At 40.2% G+C, this 24,461-nt stretch overlaps 1 protein-coding gene across 1 annotated transcript in view; it reads right to left on the bottom strand.

Annotated features, from left to right (window-relative positions):
- LOC109640020 (receptor-type tyrosine-protein phosphatase gamma-like) overlaps positions 1–24,461 on the bottom strand; it is a 350,667-nt gene that overhangs the window by 27,532 nt on the left and 298,674 nt on the right. Inside the window, exons 10-14 of the mRNA XM_069513834.1 lie at positions 18,510–18,618; positions 17,996–18,045; positions 16,193–16,961; positions 6,905–7,058; positions 1,761–1,852 (exon numbers count right to left, since the gene is read on the bottom strand). Coding sequence (XP_069369935.1) covers positions 1,761–1,852; positions 6,905–7,058; positions 16,193–16,961; positions 17,996–18,045; positions 18,510–18,618 — 1,174 coding nt within the window. The remainder of the gene's footprint in view (positions 1–1,760; positions 1,853–6,904; positions 7,059–16,192; positions 16,962–17,995; positions 18,046–18,509; positions 18,619–24,461) is intronic.

Below are 24,461 nucleotides of genomic sequence, written 5' to 3'. Positions count from 1 at the left end.
CACATGAATGGAGCCAGTTCAGTGAAAAAACATGACACACAAGCTCTCACAGCTTCCCTCACTTTAGTCTTCATCAAATATTAACGAGGGCATACACTGGCTCACTTTCCCTTTGTGTCTTATGAGATGTTAATTTAGCGATGCAAATATGTCAACATTATTTGTGTGTCAGTAAACACAGCTGGCTGCTGAGAGTTACAAGCAGAGGTCTAGAAACAATTAGCTGCATGGATAACTGATCCAATCTCTTTTTATTACTTGGACATATTTCACAGACAGTACACTCCTGTGCTCCATGGCATGTTGTGCATTTAATGGGCTTGTTCTTTTTGTCCTAGAATACACATAGCATGCAGCATTTATCTATCTATCTATAGCATTATGGAATATAAAAAATTATACTGAGGTAATGTCATTGTGTGTGTGTGTGTGTGTGCGTGTGTGTTTGGAGTTCAAGGATCTGTAAGTAGCTGGTTGTAAATCCAGCAGAAGGTCTTAAAGAGGATTCTGGAGTGTGCAAAGCTCAAGGTCTGAGCTTTTGACAATTAACACTGCTGACATATGGTCAGATAACACGTCCCTGTCTGCCTGCTGCTGTGACTCTGATGCCATCTCAGTGTGGCTGTCTGTACAGGAGGGTCTGTAAAGCTGTAGGCTTCCAACACTCACTGTAGCTGTAGCTCTAGGAGCCTGTTTCTGCTGGGGGTGTGACAGAGGCTCTTTTTGTCTGTGCGGGGCTCTGCAATGGTGGCCCTGCTGTGAATGAAGGCCTTTGGACTGAGCCAAGGCCCATTGATAAGATTGAAAAATATACTTTATCTTAATCACTTTGCAAGAACTGATCAAATATTCACACTGAGAGTTCAGACACTCCCTATTTGGTTTTACTACTACACATGTGCATTGAGTGTAGGCAACATGCTCACCATGTAAGATTCATGTTGTCTAATTTAATATCCTATTAAGATAGGACTTGTGCAATAAGTAACATATCTTCAGACGTTGTACAAGGGTACGCAGGCGACTGCCTCCTTGTTCATCTCAAATCCAAGAGGCTTCTTCAGTTCTAACTGATGCTGTTTTCAGACGTGCACTGGACACCACAGATCCTCCCTATTTTCTCCGGAGGAAGTGCATGTGTAAATGCAAATGTCTGAATGAGACACTCTACCGTTTCTACAGACTTTATCCGCCTCGCTTCCCAGTATAAAGTCAGTAGAAATTCAGGAGAAGTCGATGTGTGAACACAGCAGGAAATCCCCGCTGGATTCACTGCGAGTGAATGATGCTTTAAAGCGTGACAGACACAAAAATGAAAAAAACTAAAAGAAAACACATAACTCCCTGTGAAAAACAGCATCAAACACATAGAAGACACAGACGGACATGTCAAGAGAGTTTTTGGTGATAAGAGCTGACGACGCTGTTTGGTCACCGGAAGATGACACCAGTTGGCTCTTCACACTGGCTTATGACCTCAGACCTCTGAGCTAAGAATAGCCCTGACCCACAACCCCACAGTGGACGACCACCTTGCTAACTCTGTGGAGAAACACTGCACCAAAATACAGTAGAGAGATGCAATTGAGGTTGTACTATAGTGTTAGAATTCACACCACAGCAGAGGATTCAGTACCTTGCCTATAGGTCCGTAACCACAGATATGTATTTAGACAGCAATAGACAAGCAATCAAACAACTAAAATGGTATACCAGGCAGGCAGTTAAGCCCAGTAATTATACGTTATACAAGTTCTTACCTGGGATGGAGATGACAGGGATCGTCTCATTGGGCACCACCCTGGGTGAATTGCTGTCCTCCACATAGAAATGGGCTGTCTGGAAACAGCGCCTGCCAGAAAGACAGAGAGATCACATTTTAAAACTTTGGTGGTTCTTGGTGAACGAAATGTTTACATCCTGTCCGTAACCAAACACTCAACATACTCAGTTTTTAAACACATTCACCAGTAGTTTAAGTGTTAATTACCCAAACTTGACTGAATCTTATCCGTAGAAATGGCAGATGAGAAAAAATAAGTCAGAGCCAATAGCACTGGAATAATTTCCGGTGGAAGACTTCTTGCATTAAACAAACTAGTAGTTTGTAAAGTAGTTTTAAAGAGCAGGTTTGGCCTGGGCTTCAGTCCTATGACAGACCCCTTCACACATCTGCTCCTGAACTGGACATGAGCTAGACAGCATCACGTGTGTTTATGTGTGTGTGTGTGTGTGTGTGTGGAGAGACAGAGCAAGGGAGAGGTAAAGAGAGATTTGATAGTGGAAGTCAGCAATAAAGTGCTCCTCCCCTCAAAGTCAAACAGAAGGCAGTAATAGACTTTGAACTCCTGCATGCACACACACCCAGTATGTGTTTGAAGTTGGAGATACTGTATGAAGAAGGTGCTATGCAGTGGGAGAAAGTGGAGACACATCCTCCATCTTCATATAAAATAATTGTGAGCCGGTAGTTATATAGTAGTATAAACGTATTCAAACCTGAATAATAGAAGTAGAGGATTGGAAAATAGTCAGGAACTGATCTAGTCAGAGATCATATGGCTGGTTTAGAGCGCAATACTTAAAGTCCTATTTTGTTGTGATGTTTCAGTGTGTAGAATTTTGTGCCAGTGTTTATGTTGCTTATTGCAAACAACCAACCAGGAGAATTCTACAGTGGCCTTCAGGTACAATAAAAACATCAATAGTCCTCTCTAGAGTATGTGTTGTTTGTCCTTTGGTCAACTGTAGAAACGTGGTGATGCAACATGGTACACCTCATGCGAGACGAGATCATTCCAATAGAACAAAAAATATCCCATTGCTCTTCTTAAATCTAACACACTGGACCTTTAAGCTTTGATTATTTTATGGGAATGCATTGCTGCCCATAGAACGACCGACCAGAAAGCCATCATGTGTGACTTTTGAAGACAAGACAGAACTACTACCATCACCTAGAGACGAAGCCTTGATGAATGGTGGCTGATGGTAACCTGATTTTATCATACATATCGCAAAACAGCAGAGAACACCACTGTACTCTTAATCTTTTAGTATTACATACATTCTTTCCACCAAAAAGAAATCACAGAATCATACGAGTTGCTAAGCAGGACACAGTTTGTGTGAACTACGGAGAAAACATAATTCAGACATGAATTCCATAATAGTAGTAAAACAGCAGTGATTGCATGATAAAGCAAACATACAGAATCATTACAAATGTATCATCCATGAGAACTGTAACACTCAATTTGTTGAACAGTGTCAGGACTAGCATGTGACCTGTTTTCTATTGAACAACTACATGAAACTAAATGACAGTGTGTGCTACCACCTACCCTTTGCGGTGTCCTCATCTACCACTATCGCCTCCTGTGACAACAACAATTACTAAGTGTGTCCAGACCCCCCCCTACCTGTATTTGATACAGAGCAGAGAGCAGAGAGCGTTCATCCTGGTGAACAAGCGGCAGAGAGAGCAGACAGTCTGCCACATACATGCTGCTGACCTGAACTGACAGCCAGTGCACAGAGGAGGAGGGAAGACAGAGGGAGGGCTTTCCTTCCACAAAGGGGGCTGGTCCCTCGCAGTCTCACACACACACACACAGGACACTTTAAGGGACATTATGTAGATTTGCATTTCTAGGAGACTTACCTTAACCCTAACCATAATCACTGCTCACCTAACCCTAAACCTTCACTCTGGACCCCCCGAAACTGAACCTAGCTGGAACCATAACCACTTACCCATCTGCTCTTTTTCAAAATAGGACACAGCTTTTGTCTCCACTTGGACACGCCATACCCAATTAACTGGTCTCTAGGCTGAAATTTGTCCCCAAAGATAGCCTTTGACAGAAACCAACAAACAAACAAACACACACACACAAACATGAGGTCATCACACCATGCTGCATCTTTAGCAGTGACCCCTGATGCACCAAGATATTGTGTGGAGACCCGAGGTCTAGTGTTCTTCTTCATATTAGTCCCTGTAAATATTTGAAGTGTTGTGAAACTCATATTTACCTCTAAGACCTGAATGCAGCAGCTTGAGTAATGTGGGCTGTCCAATAAGAAAGCAGTGGGGGTGGAGCCTGTGCAGAACACAGGGTTGTGACCTGAGCTTTGCTCTACAATAGGATTAAATTCCCAAACACTCCCCCAGCACCTGTTGCTAGGCCTGTGTTTGTGTGTGGGAGAGAGAGATTATGTACTATATCATACGTAACAGTATTTTCAAAAAGAAGCCTGATTTGGTCAGTCTCAACAGAAATTATGTAAAGTAAATATTCAGGTTTGCAAAGAAAAGACAAGACTATAGTGGAGCTAGTCATCCACCAGGCACCAAGTTTAACACTATGTGATTACAATGTCAGCTTTGCTTACTGTCACATTCTATCTGTCTTCACATGCCACCAGTAATTAGCTTTGTGTTCCAGATTGCCAACTTAAATTAGCTAGTTAACACTAGTTATATAATCAGCATCTGATGCTTTATTTTCTAAAATTTAACAAGCGCACTGTCAACATGGAGATTGTAGAGGCTGGTGTGTAAATTAAAGGGAACTGGCCATAGTTTTTTTGAGCAATTTTAAATAATAATACACAGCTGCAGAAATAAATGAATTTTTCTTTATGTAAATATTTGGTAAAACTTGGCCAAGAAAGGATTTGCAACTATCAGTGTGTGACAAATGTGTGCCTATACAAGTTGCCACTATGCTACACTGTACAATTCTTCAAGCTTCCACCTGGCAGCCAATGTCAAAATACCATTTGTTAGAGGAACACAATATACATCACTCAAACATCAGCCAGCAAACAACAGGCGGGGTGTTATCATCAGACAACATGTACAGCCAATGATAATCAGAATAGCGCCAGGCTGAACCAATCATGTGGCACAATAGTGTTCGGTTGGTGCAAACAACACAGAGTGCACGACTAGCAGCTGAGAAAATTAGAAATGAAAACTCGAATGACAGCGTTACCGAAGAAGACAGTCCAAGGCTCCAAAGACGAGGACATCATTGAAAAGAAGGGTCGGGAAATTTGGTGTTGCGGAGATATTTTGGCTATTTAAAGTCCGACAAGAAGCAGAGTAGCGTTCACTGCAAATTGTGTTGAAATCATGTTCCCACAAATACAGGTAATACCACAAATTTTTTTCACCATCTGAAGCAGAAATGAAAGTAATAGTAATCTGATTTAATATTCTACTATGATATGCAACTGATATAAAAAAAAAGTTTTATACTTTTTTTTTCCATATCGCCTGTTATGTCTCGTCAGTTATGTTAAGTTTATTCATATTTATGTTTAAGTATACCATGTTTGTGTTAGTTCATGTCTTGTGTGTTTGGGAGCACTAGGTGTTAAGTTAAACTTCACTCATGTCTAGTCTCGTCGTGCACTTCCTTTTTTATTTTGGTACTCACCTCTCCCCTCTCATTTCAGATCCTGACTTCCTCCCTTTGTGTGATTTCCCACCTTCGTGATCGTCTTCCCCGCCCCTGATTGGTTTCACCTGTTTCCTACTTCCTCTTGTATAAATAGTCCTCGTCTCCCTTTGTCCTGTGCCAGTTCGTCTTGTTCTGTCCCCACGATCAAGTAAGAGAATAAGCCAAGCCAGGAGTAAACTTCGTTCATGTTTAGTAATTCTTGTTTATCTCTTAGTTCTGTTAGAGTTTTGTTTTGATACTTTGTTATCCTCTTCGTGAGCGCCTTTTGTTATGCACCTTTTGTGACTGGGAATAAACCTCTTTTTGTTATATCCACGTCTTGTCTGAGTCGTGCATTTGAGTCCTCCAGTTTTCGTGCCTGAGGTCGTTACATCGCCCAGCCAAACTTTTCATCTACATGCACACCACATCTCAGAAACAGAACCACTTCAATACAATATAAGAGATCAGAGTCTTATTTCAGATGTGTGTCAGTCACAATATTCTTCTCTCACATAATTCATGAACTTTCTGAAGTGTATATGCTGACTAAAAATGGTAGTGATGAGTAATGCATTACTGCAACAGCAATACTTTTGGCAATAACTAGCAGGGTAACTTGTTTCTGGTTACTATAGTCTTGAGTAAAATGGGCAACTGCAGACTAAAGCAGACAGTGCAGCCCTCTGCAGAGGTTTCCATGTTTCCAACGATTGAATCAACCAGTGTTATGAGTCATTTTCTCCTACAGGTATGAATCTTGTTTTATAATAGGGTGTGTATTTTATTGTTTCACTACTTTCATTATCAGAGTGGATTTGAGTAAGGTGATAAATACAATTTGCCTTGTCCCACACACAGTCACATTTGCAGCAACTCTGAAATATGTGTGCACAGGTAAACAAATTGAAGCGAACTTAGAAAATGAGTAAACAGTAATCACAGTACGTAATCACTGTTTATGCAGTAACTAGTAACTTTAATTAAGTAATAATACCCGGTAACTTGCCTGACAGTGATTATAGCCATGGACAAAATAGGCCTTCCTGACTCTTTGGTCTGAAGCTGATCTAATACAGTCTGAAGAGCTCAACTGGGGTCAGCTCAAATGTAATTCCTGATAAAGACAGATTAGACTTTCTGTTAGAGTTGTTTGTTTTAAATCAATCAACCAAACAGAATATTAATGATACAGAGAACAGTCAGGCCTTCCTCTAGCTCATGTCAGTCTTCATTCAGTTTTTTTTATTTTCAAAAAAAGTTAAAACATACAAATGGGGAATATTCATCTTCTGACAGCTAAATTCAATTTGAATATGTATTAATGTACCAAGCTCAGTAATAATTCATATGCAACAAATGCTGCATCAGAAATGAAATCGTTCATCAACCCACCTTTCCAACCTCTAGACCTGCAAGAGTAGTTTGAGTGATTGTGCTGTTGTACTAACCTCCAGTAGACAAGCACAGCCAGCAGGAGGACAAGGCAGACGAAGGTTAGAGCTGAGACCATCAACAAAGGCACCAGCCACTCCACACGGCCCAGCGCCACCCCAGGACCTGGACTTACATGGCCAGTCAAGTTGGTCGCCACACTGTGATGATCTGTGGAAAAAAGATGGAGAAATGAATGCATCAAATAAATACATTCCACAGGATATTATGTGGGCAGAGTGGCTGTGGGAGGAGAGGCAGATTGAGGATTTCAGTTAGAAGAAGGCCATTTAGAAGAGAAGTATGATAAAGTATAATCAATTACCACTTATCTCCTTTTGTGGATCCAAGTTTATTGAAAAGAAATGAGATCAAGGTGTTTTATTAGAAAAAAAATATCCATGTCAAAGTCCCAAGTATGAGACCCTCTGCATTCATCTTATCATCACTTCCACATTCAAATCTGCTGATGGACATTTGTCTGCTTTCACAATCTAAGATGTGACTAAAACATATACACTAAGAAATAGTAAACAAGACTAATTACTGAAGTACATTCAGTCAGGGCCTGTTTGTTAGAATGTATGCTGCTGATCAAGTGTTGATACAAACATCACTGGACATTTGCATACGGTTATTTAAAAAGTCAACAGAAACATGCAGCATAATTGATTTCTTAACACATCTGCAAATGAGAGCAATATTCATTATATCACTCAATTCTCTCTATTACTACTATTATTATGCTGCAGATTTTCCAGAGGTGGAATTTGGCAGCAAACACCAAGAAGCAGTCACCAGGACTGTGTTATATCTGGTCGCTATGTGAGAGAAGTTGCATTTGCAGTAAGTGAGTGTGAGAGCAGCCGCAAGCTGGCAGTCTTCAAAACTTGTAAAACTGCAAAGCTGCTGTTCATAGAGATAGCAATGCTTTTAGGGTATGATTAAATGTCAGCATGAGAACAAAACTCAAATCATATACCATAGGCTATCTTCTGTAAAGGAACAGTCTGACATTTTAGGAAACGTCTTCTGACAGCTTTAAAGTTGTTGGAAGGTGGATTTTTTAAATGTATTTTTACTTTTAATGGAGCTGTGCTAACAGCTTACAATCTGCTGCTTTCATCTGACTCCCCGCTCCATAACTAATACATCTGGTGTTCTTTCACGTGAGCCTCTAAATCAGAACACATTTTCATGTATTGATTTATTCATCCTGCCATCGTGTGTCTATTTATTTTCTGTTGGACTAAGCAATCATATACTCTTAGTCGACACACTGTGATAGCAGCTTCTATAGGAAGAGATATTACATATGATATATCATTATTTTTATAATTACATTTCATTTATCTGACGCTTTTATCCAAAACAACTTACAATAAGTACATTCAACCACGAGGGTGCAAACCCAGAACAGCACGAATCAAGTAAGTACAGTTGGTCTTCAAAAAAGCCAAACTACAAAGTGCTACATATAAGTGCAATATATAAGTGCAACTAAACTTAATGTTTTTATTTTTATAATTATAAATATAGACACCAGAGTCAGCGATGAAGGAAGACATCAACTATTTTCCATGAATATATGTTACTGGCTATGTAGGAACAAGATGCCTACATTTCTAATCCAGGCTCCAATTTGTCCATTACTTCACAAACCAGTGGAAATAACCAACAATAAACACAAAACTGAACCCGTTGACTGAATAAGCAAACATAATAAAAAAAAAGGTCAGCATGAAAAACTTATTTCACTGACCTGAAACTATACAATTCACCAAGGAAATGAAGGACAACTTACAGCGGGGAAAAATAAAAGTCTCTAATAAAAGTCTGAAATCATTGAAAAAACATTTTGCTTTCTCCATGTTCCTCATCGGAAGAAGTTTGATTGACATTGTCAGGCCTTGTTGTGTTTAATTTCCTGTTCATGTAGCTCTTCACTGTCCACTCTTGGGTCAAGGCTTATTTGCTAAGCTAGGCTAAACACTACTCTATCACTACAGAGGACTCACAGGGATGGTGCGGTTCAATAGCTCATGCTGAATGACATGAGGCTGCTCCTTCATCTGTCTCAAAAACAGAGGATGTTAAAATAAATCAAAGTGAATACAGAGAAGTACAGAGTGCCAGGCCAGTTCCCAGTAAATGTACCCCCTGCCCTAAACTCTGCTCACTATGCATGCAGTGGCAATAAGTGCAGCCAGATAACAGCATCAAAACAAAACATAGCTCTAATAATAGATAATTCGAGACCATTTGTTGCATCCAATTTGCTTTTCGTTCACAACACCACCATCATCACCACCTACCCAGTTCAGCTGCTGCAGCCGTGACGTTGCTGGAGCTGACGCCGGCCCCCATGGCCTTCAATCTGCAGCTTTGCCCGGAGCTGAACATTACAGCAGGCCGGGCCCCTGCACTGCACCACAGCTGGCTTGCATCCTCACTAACTCTGCATCTCCTCCCTTATATCCACACACACACACACACACACACATGCACAGAGAGAAAAACAGAAATGCTGTCTCTCTTTGCCTTCCGCATTTGTCTTATGATTTTGGTGCTCTCCTACAATAAAATAAATAAAACCTCACCAGCAGCATGAAGACACATAACACACATGCACAAAACAGCCAGTCACTAATTTGCAGTGAGATACATGCAGACACACACACACACACACACACACACACACACACACACACACACACACGTGACTTAAAATGGAGCAGAGGCTTTTTTTTCCTCCCCCTGCAGCTGAATCTGGCCTCCAAGCCTCATCTCCGTTCGCTGTGTTTGAAAGTAGGCCAGCACTCAGATCAGAGCAAGACGAGGAGAGGCAGAGAGGATGAGGTGGTGGAGGAGGAGTGAGCAAGAGGGAGGGTGGGAGGGGAAAAGAGAAGATGGAGTAAAAGAAGAGAGGGAGAGAGTAAAGAAAACAGAGAAAGGGAGGGATACAGGAGCAGGACAGAACAGAGGGCAAAGAATTTGGAAGGCAAAAACGAAGAGGCTTGGCTTCATATTTCTGTTCCCAGTTCACAAGCTGCTGAATCAGGGTCCCCACTGTGAGGCCCCGGATAAACTGCATGTTCTCTGTTATGACTTTACTATCACACCACTTCCATAACTTTACTAAGATGATGAGGGTTTGAACAAGTTCACTGTCTAAGATAAAAGAGTAGGACCATGATGACTCAAAGGTCACATTACATTTTCTTTTACAGGTAGGATGCAGCAGGATGCAACACGTCATTTTTTCTACCACAAAACATAGAATTAATCAAGGTACATCTTTTATAGTTAATGGAACTCCTTTTCACATATGGTATCCATAAGGTGTTAAAAGGTTCATGTGTTACTCAGGCAAAAGTAACTTTATATCCAGTCTTTCTAAAAATGTTTTACTAGTGTGATTATTTTAACAGTGACAGTAACAGTTTATTTGCAGTGACTTATCTCTACCATACCTAAACATTTCATAAAAAAGAGAGAATAGTTTTTTTACCTGACAAAAACATTATGTCAATGCCACTTAAAATCTTCAGAGACACATACACCGTTCATGATGTAAAACAAAGGCAGCTAAAGGAAGTGGGCCACCTCATGCAGGAGGACCCTACTCTCTTTACCTGGAGTGTCCATGTAAAGTTCACTGTGGGACCCAAGAACATGAGTGGGTAGAATGTGCGTATTGGTCCAAAACCTTTCCTGAATGTAACCTTTCCTGATTCACTGTGTCCTGTGATGTCAGTGACAAATAATATGTAAAATCTTCTTACCAATAGAAAGATGCTGGAACAGGTTTTTTAAGTTAAACTAACTAACTTTTTACTTTTTAAATGTAACAAGACAGAAATTGCAACACACCAAAGTATTCGGTAATGTTTATAGAGACTAGCAGTGACTGAAGCTATAGCTAATGGTCTGTATTTATATTTTTTTCTAGACTTGATGACCGATCAAAGCTCTTTACAGTACAGTTTGCCATTCACCCATTCACACACACATTCAGTTCATCTATTAGCAACACTTTATTGTTCTATGAGGGGCAATTCAGGGTTCAGCATCTTGCTCAAGGATGGTTAACACATTTTCTAAAGAGTCCGTAGATTGTGATGGACCAGTAAAAAAGAATTTGTTAGCCAGCTAGCTAGTTTTTATCATCAGAACCTGTAAGTAATCAAAAATCATGCAAATGTGTAGATTCAAGGACTTAGAGACATGACAAGCTAACTTGTTGATTAGCGGTTATCCAATTGCATCATCCAATGTTTCATGTTTCAATCAGCTTGATTAGTGATATTATTAAACCCACATGGCTGATTAATGATAAGAAAGTGAAAAGCATTTGTCTGATTTCAACACGTGCTGATAAGCTGTTGTATAACTGAACAATATTATATTCACAGAAAACATTTTGTTATGTATGTATTTGCAATCAAACTATCCTGTATACATGATATAATAGACAAGGTAAACTAAGATTCTGAAATGTATTATTTATCTGTGCATGAAAGGTTCAAAACTTCAGCAGCAACATGTGACACCTGATAAGAGAAGGGACTTGAAGGAGCAGCCACACTTTGTAAGATGATGTCGTGAAAAACAAATACAGCCTCGTGACCTACATGACCTAATGTGGTATCACCGCTTATGCAGCAGGAATGTTAAGCTGTCTTTATACACGTCAGTAGGGACGGTACTTTGTGTCAGACTGCAGCTGCTGACTGTCTCATGAGACATGTCTGGGTGGCCACACCACACCTCACCTCACCACACCACATCTTGTTTAAAGTGAGAGCAGCTCAGCAGGCTCACTCTCTGATAACCTCTTGATGAACAAAGTGGCCCACTCAAGTGAGATGACGAAACTCAGCTAATTATTTGTGAGTGAACCTTTATTACTACATTTGTACCACAGATAATTATGTAGATATCCGCTCTCCCACAGAGACAGTGTGATGCTACAGTGTTGGTTTGTTTGTGCAGTATCAGCCCCGGTAGTTGTTTTACTGTGATTGGTTCTATTGTAGAGCAGTTTAATCCTTCACAACTTTGTGTTCATTTTATTTTTCTATTAAAATGATGATGATTGTTTAGTGTTAGACACAATACCAGAATTTATAAGTACAGTTTTGGGTCAAGGAACCCGAAATTATTTACATTTAGTAAATATAGAAACTTTTACATTTACATTTCTATTTCATGACATTTAGTTCAGTGGTTATCATCAGAAAATACAAAAGAAATGTTAGAATTACAGTCTGAATTGAAAGATGACATGTGTGGGAGAGAGTCCACTTTCAGTGCTGCATGGAGTGGACCTCATCTCCTGCACCGAGTGTGACTGTGGAACAAGCTGCTTCTGTGATCACTATACAAACATGTGAGTTAATTAAAAGCATCGATTTGATTTAAAACAGTGAAACTCCCACTTTGTAATGAATTACAAATGTCTTTTCAGTTTTCAAGCTAAGGAATTGCTACCTCTACCTCACATATAATGTAAGACCACACAAAATATTTGGTCAATCACAATTTAGTTGTTTTTTTTGAATAGCAGCTTTTGGTATGACCAGGTGTGCTGAGGTTTGTGAAACACTTTTCCCAAACTACTTAAACTTCAAACTAATATTATATTATAGCATGGTCAATATGAAAAACTTTTTTTTTTACTTCTAGAGTTTGTCATGTTTTTATATTAAATGTTTTGGTATTATTAGTTATGCACAGATTAATGAAATAAGAGTGTAGATTCAAACTACTGGTAATGTTATCTTCTTTCCACTTGTATTCAGTGACTTCATAAGGCAGACCATGTTATTAATGTCACACGGACATAGTAATCAATCAAACCCTTTTCTTCTTCTGCCCAACCCTGTTTGGAGTAATTATTAGATTATCTGCTGCAGTCGGAGCTGGAGAGATGAGCCTTTAATTCTTACCTCCAAAACATGGTGGTGATATCAGTATCAGACGGAGATCTGTCTCAGTGGTCTGGGTCTCTAGTGGAGCCGTGTAGGCACAAAATCAAATGTATTCACAAATCAGCTTTTGAAAATCTTGACAAATGACAAATGCTTTATTTGGTAAAATTGAATAGAGCAGGCTGTAACTGTCTTATGCCTGTCTTGTATTTTTACGTATAAATAAATTAACAAGTTATCCTTTCAGGCAAATGTAAAAGTGCAACATAAAGGCTTAATGTTAAACTCAATTTTTACTTTATGTAAGTTTTTGCACAACTGCTTTTGTTATGAGACATGAGGAAAAAAATGTGATTGCATATCATGCCTTTAAAATTCCTTTACCAGCAATAAAACTGTGTTTATAAAGGAGGGTTGTTATTAGCTGCTGCTCACCACTGATGCAGTGTCTATTTGATATTATGCCTGATCTCATCATCATAAAATGTTTGTATATAATAAGACACACTTTGTTTTTAATGACTGTCACCAAAATCCGGCCTTTCAGAACCCTTGTAAAGGAAACTGTCCTCTGATGGCAGACAGAATGACACCCTACATCATGCAGCCTGCAAGCTGTGCAGAGGCACTGCCCAAGGGTACAAACACGATGTCTGCGGAGGAGTTTGAGGTGTGATGTGTGTTGATATAAGAACAGGGAACTACTGTAGAAAATATTATCTTCAGTGAGGCATTTATCTTCATATGTAAATTTCTAAACTGCACTGTTTACAAATTGAAACCGATAAATTCAATTTAACATAAAAATCCAGTTTGTGATTTTAAAGTGTGTTCACAGTTCTGCTGAGCACTCACAATCACCATGTGTCTTCCCTTGGTTCATTAGGCTTTATTTCTGATTGTGTAGTAAGAATCATTGAAAGAACACAATGAGAGATTATAATAGATTATCTCCTCTCTCTCTCTCAGTCCATCTCTCACTCCCCTGCCTCTCACCCCTGTGGTACAGCACAGGGAAACCCAATAAGCAGAGTAAGATCTGACTGACTGAAGCAGGACCTCTCTACATTATGTATATATATTATGGCCAAGTTTTAGTTATAGTCTGATATGTGGCAGAAACTTTACAGTACTGTGAGGCGAACACAACATTAATCATGGTCAGCCAACATTAGCCATCGTGTTCACGCACAAAGACACAAGACACCTGTGCAGCTCTACACTGGTTCTGCTCAAAAAAGGACTTTATTACTTCTGATAATGGCCTGGTCCTTGTCCCTACAAATGCAGATAAGATCCCTCACAGTATCTGCAGCTACGCTTTACTGCAGCAACAGGTCGGACTCGGTTATGGTCATTCAATCACAAATGAAGACGAGTGAGAGCAGCTGTAACTTTCTGCTGGCAGCAAAGTAAACACCCAGTCATAAAACCTGCCTGTCGATGTTAGGCCTATATGGGACTACGTAAAACTAAGTAAAAATACACTTCAAATAATATTTTCTCAAATATGGTTTCTTTCATTGATGGTAGTTGTTATCACAGTGATGTATGTCCAAGTGCTAATCTTTTCAGAAAATTGACGGTATTGTTCAGGCTGACTTGTGATTGGCCGAGCATCTGTATCGGCAGGCATGGCTGCTTCCCTGATTGCTGCCACTCAGTTGATGTGGAACAAGTGGAATCTTTCATGCATTGAACATCTTTATATAAAGTCTGTGTTCCAAAACAGCAATGTAGCAACAGGTAAGCATACCAGAATTAATGTGTCACTGCAGCAGACCAGCAATCAAATCTTTATTTCAACTTTAATTGTGTTCACGCTCATCTGATCTTAGTCCCATTAGTGGCATTATCAATCCCTTCCACTATAATGATCACAATAATTACATTTTTACAATTTTGTCATTAAAATGTAGCTATGCTAAAATGTTGATATTTTTTTACAGCGTAGCATGACATTACATTACATTACATTTAGCTGATGCTTTTATCCAAAGCTAATAAGTGCATCAACCATGAGGGAACAAACCCAGAACAACAAGAATCAAGTAAGTGCTACAATATAAGTGCCATATAAGTGCAACTAAACAGATTAATTTTAATTTTTTAAATAAAAATAAACACCAGAGTTGAGGATTGTTTCTAGACCTCATCTTCACCACCAAGGTGTAGTCGAAAGAGATGTGTCTTTTGTCTGCGGTGGAAGATATGAAGACTTTCTGCTGTCCTGGTATCAATGTGGAGCTCGTTCCACCATTAAGGAGCCAGGACAGCAAACAGTTGTGATTTAGTTTGGTGGTTTGGTCGCAGTGAGGGAGCAGCAAGCCGATTGGCAGATGCAGAGTGGAGTGGACAGGCTGGGGTGTAAGGTTTAACCATGTCCTGGTTAAACCTTACATCCAGGACATGGTTAAACCTTACACCCCAGCCTGTCCACTCCACTCTGCATCTGGACATGGTTAAACTGGACCCGATCTGTTCACAGCACAGTATACAAGTAGCCTACTGGTGTTTTGAAATGGATGCGGGCAGCCATTGGTAACCAGTGAAGGGAGCGGAGGAGCAGTGTAGTATGATTGAAATATATATATAGCATACCGTGTATTGAATATTTAAGACTGTGTGCAGCAGTGATGTAGCATCTCTCTGAGTCATTCTTACTTTAAAAAATGTTGTCCATCATGGTGCTTTTACTTACTGAGTGGTTATTAGTGAATTAGAGTCAATGCTTTGACCTCATTAATTCAATGACAAACCTCCAAAGCTGTTGATAAATTGCATTACCAATGACCTCACACCTCTAAGGGGATTACAGTTGTTAGAATGAAATTATCATCAAAGCAGCCAGTCTTCTACATCTTTGTGTTCCCTCCTGAAATCAGATGCAGCACTGATAGGAAAATTGAACACCCTCTTACTTTTGGAACACGTGCAAATATAAGAGAGCAACACAAACAGTCTATATGTTATGAAGTTGTTCAGGAGGGCCTTGTTGGTCATAAATATCCAAAAGTAAATGATTCTTTCAAAAAGTCTGCCTTGATGCGGTCTTGACTAGAGAGTATTTGATAAAGGCAGCCTTTCAGAGAAACTGAAGAGTTTGTGAATGCTCACTGTGGACCTTACCCATTTATTTGATTTTATGTTTATGCAAGGAGGTACTTGGGAGTCCACAAAGAGACTGAGGACATTTTTAGAGAAAAAAGAAAAAAAAAACACTCAAAAGTTGGAATGTTTTAGTCAAATTAGTGAAAGGAATAGAAAGTTGATTATTCTGCACTTTATTCTCCAGTTCCCACTTTTCTGTTCAGGCTCTACAAAGTATCACAGCTGATGTTTACGTTCAGTTTAAGCGCTTAGCAGACTCACCAGTGTGGATGGAGAAAGACCAGTGCTTCTTGTCTTTCCCTGCTCTGGGTCTCAATGTCAGTGCAGGGTCCTTGGGGGTAGTGAGTGCTGCTGTTTCATTGGCTGCCTCTGCGGTGGTAGTGGGGTCTGAGTAAAGTGGATCGTGTGTGTAGGTCTCTGGTTGTTCTTCGACACCAGGTGTCGTTTTAGTTGGATCTGGTTCAGTCTGTTTTTTCTCCTTTGCGGTGGACTCCGATGTCTTGCCCGGGGGCTCATTCACCACTGTGTTGTTGACCTTACTCCCTGCTTTCCCCACACGTCTTGATGCCTTCTTCTCCTTTTTCTTGTCTTTCTCTTCTTCCTCATCCTCTTCATCCTTGTCATCTCCTTCCCTCTCTCCATCCTCTCCTTGACTCTTGCTGTTCTCCCTGTCCTCACCCCTAGCCTCACCATAATCATTGGCAGCAGATGATGTGACAGCAGAGGTGGCAGTATCTTTGGCAGGCTCGGCGGGTTCGGCGGTCTGGTGATTGGAGGTGGGATTATGCCTCGGTGCTCTGCTTGGCCATACAGAGCTGGGGAAGGAGGAGATGACACCACCACTGAAGCCCAGCCCAGCCAGTAAAGTGCTGGTTACCACGGACGCCACTGTTGCCTGACTACCACTGGAGGAAGGACCGATGCCTGTCGCCATGGAGACAAAAGAGAACGGGATGCCTGAGGAGGTCCAGGTGGATGAGCCAGAGGAAATGGGCGCCATGTCGGCTGAGGAGGCCGGAGAGACCGTCGGCTAAAAGAAAATGTTACTGATTAGAATTTGAATTACATTTTTCTCCTCAGTCAAATCTAACATTTCAAAGACGGGTAACCTGTATTTAAAGGAGTAGTTCGATGTTTGATTCTCAGTTTGTCATAAGTAATATAACAACATTGTTGACAGAGATGAAAGCCGGGCAAACACTGTGAAATTTTAGCATGATTTTGAAGTGATTTCAGAATTGTGTGATTCATGTGTCTGGGTGAAATAGTAAAACACAATAGAAAGAAATGCAACTTATGGCTGGTGATGTTTCGACACACAGTGACACATTGAACTAAATGTTCCTCCGTTGTTAACATTGATAGCAAACAAACACTTAAACAAACAATTTATTCCTCTTTGACAAAAACACAGGTCCAGAGATAGTCCAGACGATAGAACATACACTGTGAGCAGTCAGGTCTGTACGGTGTGAGTACATAAATTGTGAGCTTTGGCTACACATCTCAGATGATTTACTCGTACAGTGTGAATTGGAATTCAAAGACAACATTTCTGAAGTCGCACAGTTTATGCCCAGTTTAAGGCATTTATATGTTTTTAATAAATAACTAGTCATCAGATGCTTAAAAAAGAAAATCATACCGTAAAAGTTTGCATTTTTACCATTTAAGCACCATGTGAAATGACAAACAATCTGAGATGGAAAGCTCAGTGAATAATAGTAAATAATAATCATGCAAGCTGGTGACTGTTCTGTAACATACTAAGACACAGATTGCCGGTTCAAATGGTTAGGAGCCACTGACATGCAGGATCCCTTCAATTCACTTATAATCTATTTATTTTTTCAAATTCATGTGATATGCGCAGGATAAGTAATTAAATTATGGATTTGGATCCTTTATAGACCAAAATGCAAATTATAGACTAATGACAGTAAATATATAGTATAGTATAGTATTCAAAGTGAAGGAAGGCACACAGAACAGAGGGATGCTAATACAGACACTGCTCTCTGCTGGACAAAAAGTGCAAAGACAATAGCTGTGATTCAAACTTACCATCCCAGTTTTCACAATCCTCGTTCCCTCAAATATCCTGGTGGTGTTTGCTGAAGTACAGGGAAAAAAACTGGGTGAGTGAGGCGACACTTGACTTGGGGAGGTGTCGCAGACATTCATGAGTGCACTGTAAGAACATTAATCACAGCATGGCATAATATAAGTGGCCTTTGAATAATGAATGAGGAAGACAATAAACTGAGTTGAGTTAGATGAAATAAATACACCTCTCTGCATTTCAGCTGACTTTTTTTCTTCTTGCCTCTGTTGTTTTTCCTTTAGCCTGCAGCTATTGATATGGGATTCTTTGTGATATTATGATCAAGGGAATATTTGCTGCCAGATTATGGTTATATACAATACAGGACAATATACTAGGCCTGTGAAAAGAGGGCTGTGCACATGAAAGAAATACTAATGCACATATGGCAGATACATTGATAGTAAAGACATGACATCAAGAGGAATTCATGAGCACGATTCATGTGTGTGTGTGTGTGTGTGTGTGCGTTACCTCTGAAGAGCATGCTCTGGCTGAAGTCACTGCGCATGTCATTCATGCAGACGGCCTGGACTCGAAACAGGTACAGTACATCGGGGGAAACAGGAGAAATTACAGCCTCCTGGATAACACAAACACACACACACACACACACACAAACACACACACACACACACACACACAGAGTTTAATCTCATATTAAGATTACATTAAATTGTTTAGTTTAATGGAAAGTTTTTTTTATCGTGGGAACAAAAATACTTACAAACAAATGTATAATCTACCTTTCAAACTCACATTCTGTGCATGCAACTGAACTGTTTTTTTAACCCTTAGATGCACAGGGGGGTCAAACATCCACATCAAGGGAGACTGGATAACTCATGAATAAGACCCAAAAAAAGCAGGGGAAAAATCATGATTTAGGATTGAGCAATCCATGAATTTTCCCCTAAAATGTCCTTCAAAACTCAGACTGGTGCTCATTAAAAATCTAAATCTATGACAGCACAGCAAATCTTAACAGTGCAGAAAAAAAGGGATTGGCCCTGAGGCCAAAAGTCCAACTCCAGTGTTTGAGCCTGGTGTGTGGGATGGACAGTGAAATATGTTGCTTTCCTAATGAAGCCACGGTGAAGGTCAATCACAAAGGCCTCCTCATCCCCACACAGTCGTATTTCCCACAATCCTTTTAATCCAGTCAGTTTACTTCACATTCATTCTGCTGCTGTCCAAAAACTGATAATGTACCACCCACTCCTTCAGTGCTGAAACGTCCGCTGTCAAATACACGAGACAGTGAGCTGAGAGGTCTCAGTTGTAATTCACTGCAGATGGAGGGGGCTCAGTTTAAATCAAACACTCCAGTTTGGCTCCTCTGTCAAGTGAAAAAATGATGCTAGCATACTGGTGGAGATGAAGAACCCTGTCCCGGCTGTAAGATCGCAACATTAGAAAACTGTACTAGCAACACAAGAAGCCTCCTCAATGGACATAATTGCCCTTCCCTCTCTGTCCTTAAATGGCTCATTATGGGGGCTGGCAGCCTCTCCTCCCTAACTGCAAAGACTCACCTACGCAAACTTACCATCACTCTGTTAAACAGAAAACATCCGAGCAAGCACTGGGTTTCTGCCAAACCATCCAATCTCATAAAGTGTCGTCTCATTAAGAAAAATTCCTCTACTGAACAAACCAGTTAAAGATCTCATGACACTTTGGTCCAGCAGAAAAATACAAATATCATGCACTTGCAGTCCTCACCACCATCCATCTCTATCACAGAAAGGGGCGACAATGTAAGATTAATCTTAAAACCAGTAAGAGATCAATTGCAGCAGTCTTGCTACAGCCTTGTTTTAATGGAATATTAGACTCGCTGAGTCGGGCAGAAATTCCATGCACTATTTTATCACTGGTAATCAGAATCACACTGAGTTACAATTGAAAGGATGCTGTAGGACATTGGAAAATGTAGTCTACTCTGTTTTAGGAGGAAAATTCAGTCGGGGAGATATTTAACCATCACTATATCCACCACAGCATCTCATTATATCATTTTCTGTATATACATATTAGTAAACCATAGGCTGTAGCTGTATCAATCAAATAAATGTATATGTAAATAAATGTTTTAGTAACTGATCATTATTATTATCAAATTAAGAATAAAACCTTATAATGTGATAGTGTGTTTATTTTCAACAAATTAAAGGCAAATGTAAATATCTAATGTACATCCCTTACCGGTAAATAATATAATATCTAATAATAATAATAATAATCCTATACATTCCTCCCTGTTTCGTTCCTTATCCATGTAGTAAACATGCATATAGGACATTGTTTTTTTTATCAGACTTTCACTCATTCAAGCTGCCATTTTCAAATTATATGAAAAATGGGTATGCAAAGGTCTGCGTGTGTATACCAGCAGACAATCATCCCTAACGTCTCCTTGCAGTTCATTGCATTACAGCCTGTACCTCCACTATTTCATCAACCTGATTCCAGCAGCCCCAACCAACAGCTGAGGGGAGTGACCAGAAAATCCCAGTCTTCCCCATTCGCCATGTCGAAGTGTCCTTGAGCAAAATGCACTACACAGTGCTAAACACGCTGAAGCACCACTTATGAAAAGAGTTGGGGGAAAATTTAAAGAATTCATATTTAACTTTTATTCATCAGGTGGCCAACAATCCAATGTAAATACTGATTATGTTGAACACCTGATGAATGTGTTGTTTTACTGGCTGTAAAACAACACATTCACACAGTGTCAGTTCTCACCAGGATTGTTATATTATTTAATTTTTTTATTCCCTCACAATCCCCTGAAATATGCCAAAACATGCCAGTATCTTCTTATATATTAGCAGCTCTAAGTGTATTGCTTCATCGATCACTGTATGATGCCGGTATAGCTCCACGCATCTCATTTATGTCATGTAGCAATCTAGCAGATTTCCCACCAAATCCAACATGGTGAATCCCAGTGGTCATGTCCCAGTTTCTCTGCCGAGGATTCAACATTGTTTTATTCTCATTCCGAGCCTCACGGAGACACAGTCTGAGAGAGCAGGTATTTTTCACCCTTCAGTGGAAAGGTGTGGTCAAGCCGCCTGACTGCAGATGTGGACAGTGAACAACTCCGGGCTGAAAATATGTCTGTGACATTATCACCACTGATTTTAAAATGATACATATAGCATCTTCAGTGCAAACACACAATTTTAGTTTAAAAAGTCAAATTGGGTAAATTGTAAGTTTTCGTGTCTCTGCTGTGAATTGCCACGCAGCCGCTTTCATCTCTGTCATGTATTCAGAGAGAACGAGATATCATCAGCACAAATGAACCATGGGAACTCTGACGTGCCACTGAATGCACTCGTAAGACGCGGTGAGTGCTCCGTTAGACGTGCTGCTGCTCACGCTGACACTGAGGAGATTCCACGCTTGCAGCTGACTCCTGCTCTCACACAGCAGGGTGGCATAGATTGAGTAAACTAGAAAGGTTTTTCGTGTCTCTTCTGTTTGAAGTACAGTGGCATCAACAGCAACTGATAAACACACTGGATGTGTAGAGAGCCTGGAGTCTCATCAGTGTCTCTATACAGAACTGCTCAACACATTGTTGTGTGAACAAGCAGACGTCATATTACTGATGCAATAATACCCCAGAGACAGGGCATTTAGTGGCGCTAAATTAACAAGTGGACAAAAGGTGCTTTTCAGGGACAGCATTTAGCTACATAATGTTGTAGAATGTTTTACCACTCCATTTGTTTGAGCCACTCTAGGGACAGTGGTTTTTGTCCACCACACTGATCCACACTAGAGAAATTAAATTAGTAATAATAGTAAAAATGTGGTGATTTCCCTCACTAACTATTACTTCACTCACTGTCTTTGAAGGAGACATGATGCTTTTTTTCTAGTGTGTTTTATTTTTCTAGTGTCTGCAAAGTTTGAAAGTCTGGGGCGAAGGGAGCTCCTCTTCACTGAAGCTCCTTAACCACCTGGTCAATAGTCTGGCTAATACTTCCGAGGTAATCTGATGTCACATGACATCATAATGTCCCACATTTGCAAAATATAAGGCGAGAGTGAAGGTCAAATCCCAGCTGGAAGTGATTGACCCATCTGCCAACCTTATCAAGTCAAAGCCCAATTTGAAATGGTTTCAACTATAATGCATCTGCAGAAAGATAAAGACCCATTCACCACGTTCATTGTTTTTAACCATTATATCCAACACAGTTAATGTCTTATCTTGCTACTATCAATGCGTAGTGTTATTATCACATACTCACACACACACAATAGACTCCTCTGCTTTCTGTTGGATTTGTAATGGTTATGTTCAAGATGAGCTTCTTCTTTCTTCAACAACCTTGTTGGCTCAGGAGACCAACATGAGGCCAGTGACATTCCTACAAATCCCAGGAAACCTCTGGAGTCACGGTTTATATACATATTCTCTATGAAAGACCGCATTAGCATAGCACTGACTCCAGATGGCTAATGCATGAAGTGATCATTATGACCATTTATACCACTACTCTAATATCTTTTTTCATATTATTGTGCTTTTTTTATCCATATCACCACACCCCCACTCTTCGACTGAATCCAGTTCTGCCCTGCTAAATCCAGTTAGTTTGCCTTACTCGCTTTCCCCCCTTTTCCACAAGTGGTATGGGCCATCCAGTCCACAGTATTTCATTGCAAGCGGATTGGTCATTGATTGTGACAAGGATGACATGTGTGTGTAGAATTTGGGGATCCTAAAGCCATGTAAGTCCCAGTTGTGACCTAGATAGAGGCATCAGGGGAGGATGAGGAATAAGAGCAGAATCAAAGGGCTGACAGAGAGAGGGAGGGGGAAACAATGGTGTGTGGGAACAGGGAACTGGGGAGAGACGACGTGGAGAAAGATGAAGAAGGGTGTGTGTGTGTATGTGTGTGTGTGTGTGTGTGTGTGTGGAGGGAGGGGGGGGTCTCTTGAGTTAATGATGAGAGGATAAAACACTTCCCACCTCTTTCCCTACATCTCTCATCACGGCAGATTCCCAGTTCTGAAAACAGATTGTGCACACTTCCGCAGCCAGGGGGCACTCTGATCCTTTTTTGTGCAGCAAATGCTGTTTTCCCACACAACCACTGGCCCAAGGTCATGCTTTTTGCACAGGCTGGCAGCGCTGCATCGCCTCCAGCTTAGCATTAGTATTCTGTGGGCCGACCAGCAGACCACAATGTAAGGGAATGAAGCCTCCTGTCCGCTCCACAGCCTTCTCTCATAGCTCATTTTGGCCCCTGATGAGACCATTTGTAATGAAACTGATGGAGGATATTGCTTGGTTTGTGTGTGTGTGTGTGTGTGTGTGTGTATTAGTGCCTTTAAAACTTTTCTCCCCACATAAATGTTTAACTACATTATTAAATTCTCAGCTGGCACATTTCCTAATAATACGTTGAACATATGAGCCTCTGCTACAACAAAAAAACTCATGTCTTAATGATGCAATCAGTGCTGTCTTTATATGTATCAAAACAGTTTTGTTCCAAAATAAGTTATTAGATTTTTCACTGCCCTTACAGTCACAGTTTTGATGATGTAAATCCCTCTGCATCCCTGCAATAACACACACACACAGACATATACATTCCCAAGAGCAACTGCGTCTGACTGTCTGTTAGTCCGTAATATGCTCATTATAATTTACAATTACAGCAAATAAAGTTGACATTGGCTCCATTCAAAGCACTTGCACTGTCTAATGAGAAATTCATCTGGACAGATGGAAATATACTACACAATTAAAATATGTCCATGTTATGTACAGGGCATCCCAGTGATAAGGGTAAATCATAGTCCATTAATCAAGCTAACCAAACATCATATGGCTGTAGGCCGGAGCAGCGGCTGGTGTATTTTCAGCTGGTAATGCATCAGCAGGGAAAGGAGGAAGGAAGTGGGAGGAAAAAAAGCAACAGTGGACAAAAATGTCTGAATGCACTTTATCCTGTGAGAGTGTTTGTAGTTGGAGTTCAGGAAGATCATCTGATTATTGGCTGACGATCAGCTCACGGTCATCTGGAATCAGGAATTTGCTGTGACCTAATTGGATCTTTTGAATCCTGCATAGCTTCTAAATACAGACATGAAGATCACCTTTAGTGAGGGACTAGGAGACAATGTACAGCATAACTTTTTTTGCTGAACATCATATGAAAGGGGCTGTGAACTGACACATGCCACTGTTAGAGACATGTCTTTATTTCTATCCCCACCTGTTCTATAAGCATACTTTAATGTATTATTGTACACGCATTTACAATGACCGATTTGTTGTTACAAGTGTTATTGTAAACTCAGCAGTTCCTCTGTTTTTTCCCCATTAAAATCCCCTGAGTAGTTTGGAAAATAAATCATCCAATGAAAAGTCTACCATCTACTTCCCA

The sequence above is a fragment of the Paralichthys olivaceus genome, chromosome 2 (genome assembly GCF_024713975.1).
Source record: "Paralichthys olivaceus isolate ysfri-2021 chromosome 2, ASM2471397v2, whole genome shotgun sequence".
Lineage (NCBI taxonomy): Eukaryota > Metazoa > Chordata > Actinopteri > Pleuronectiformes > Paralichthyidae > Paralichthys > Paralichthys olivaceus.
This window is presented reverse-complemented; position numbering and strand designations above follow the sequence as displayed.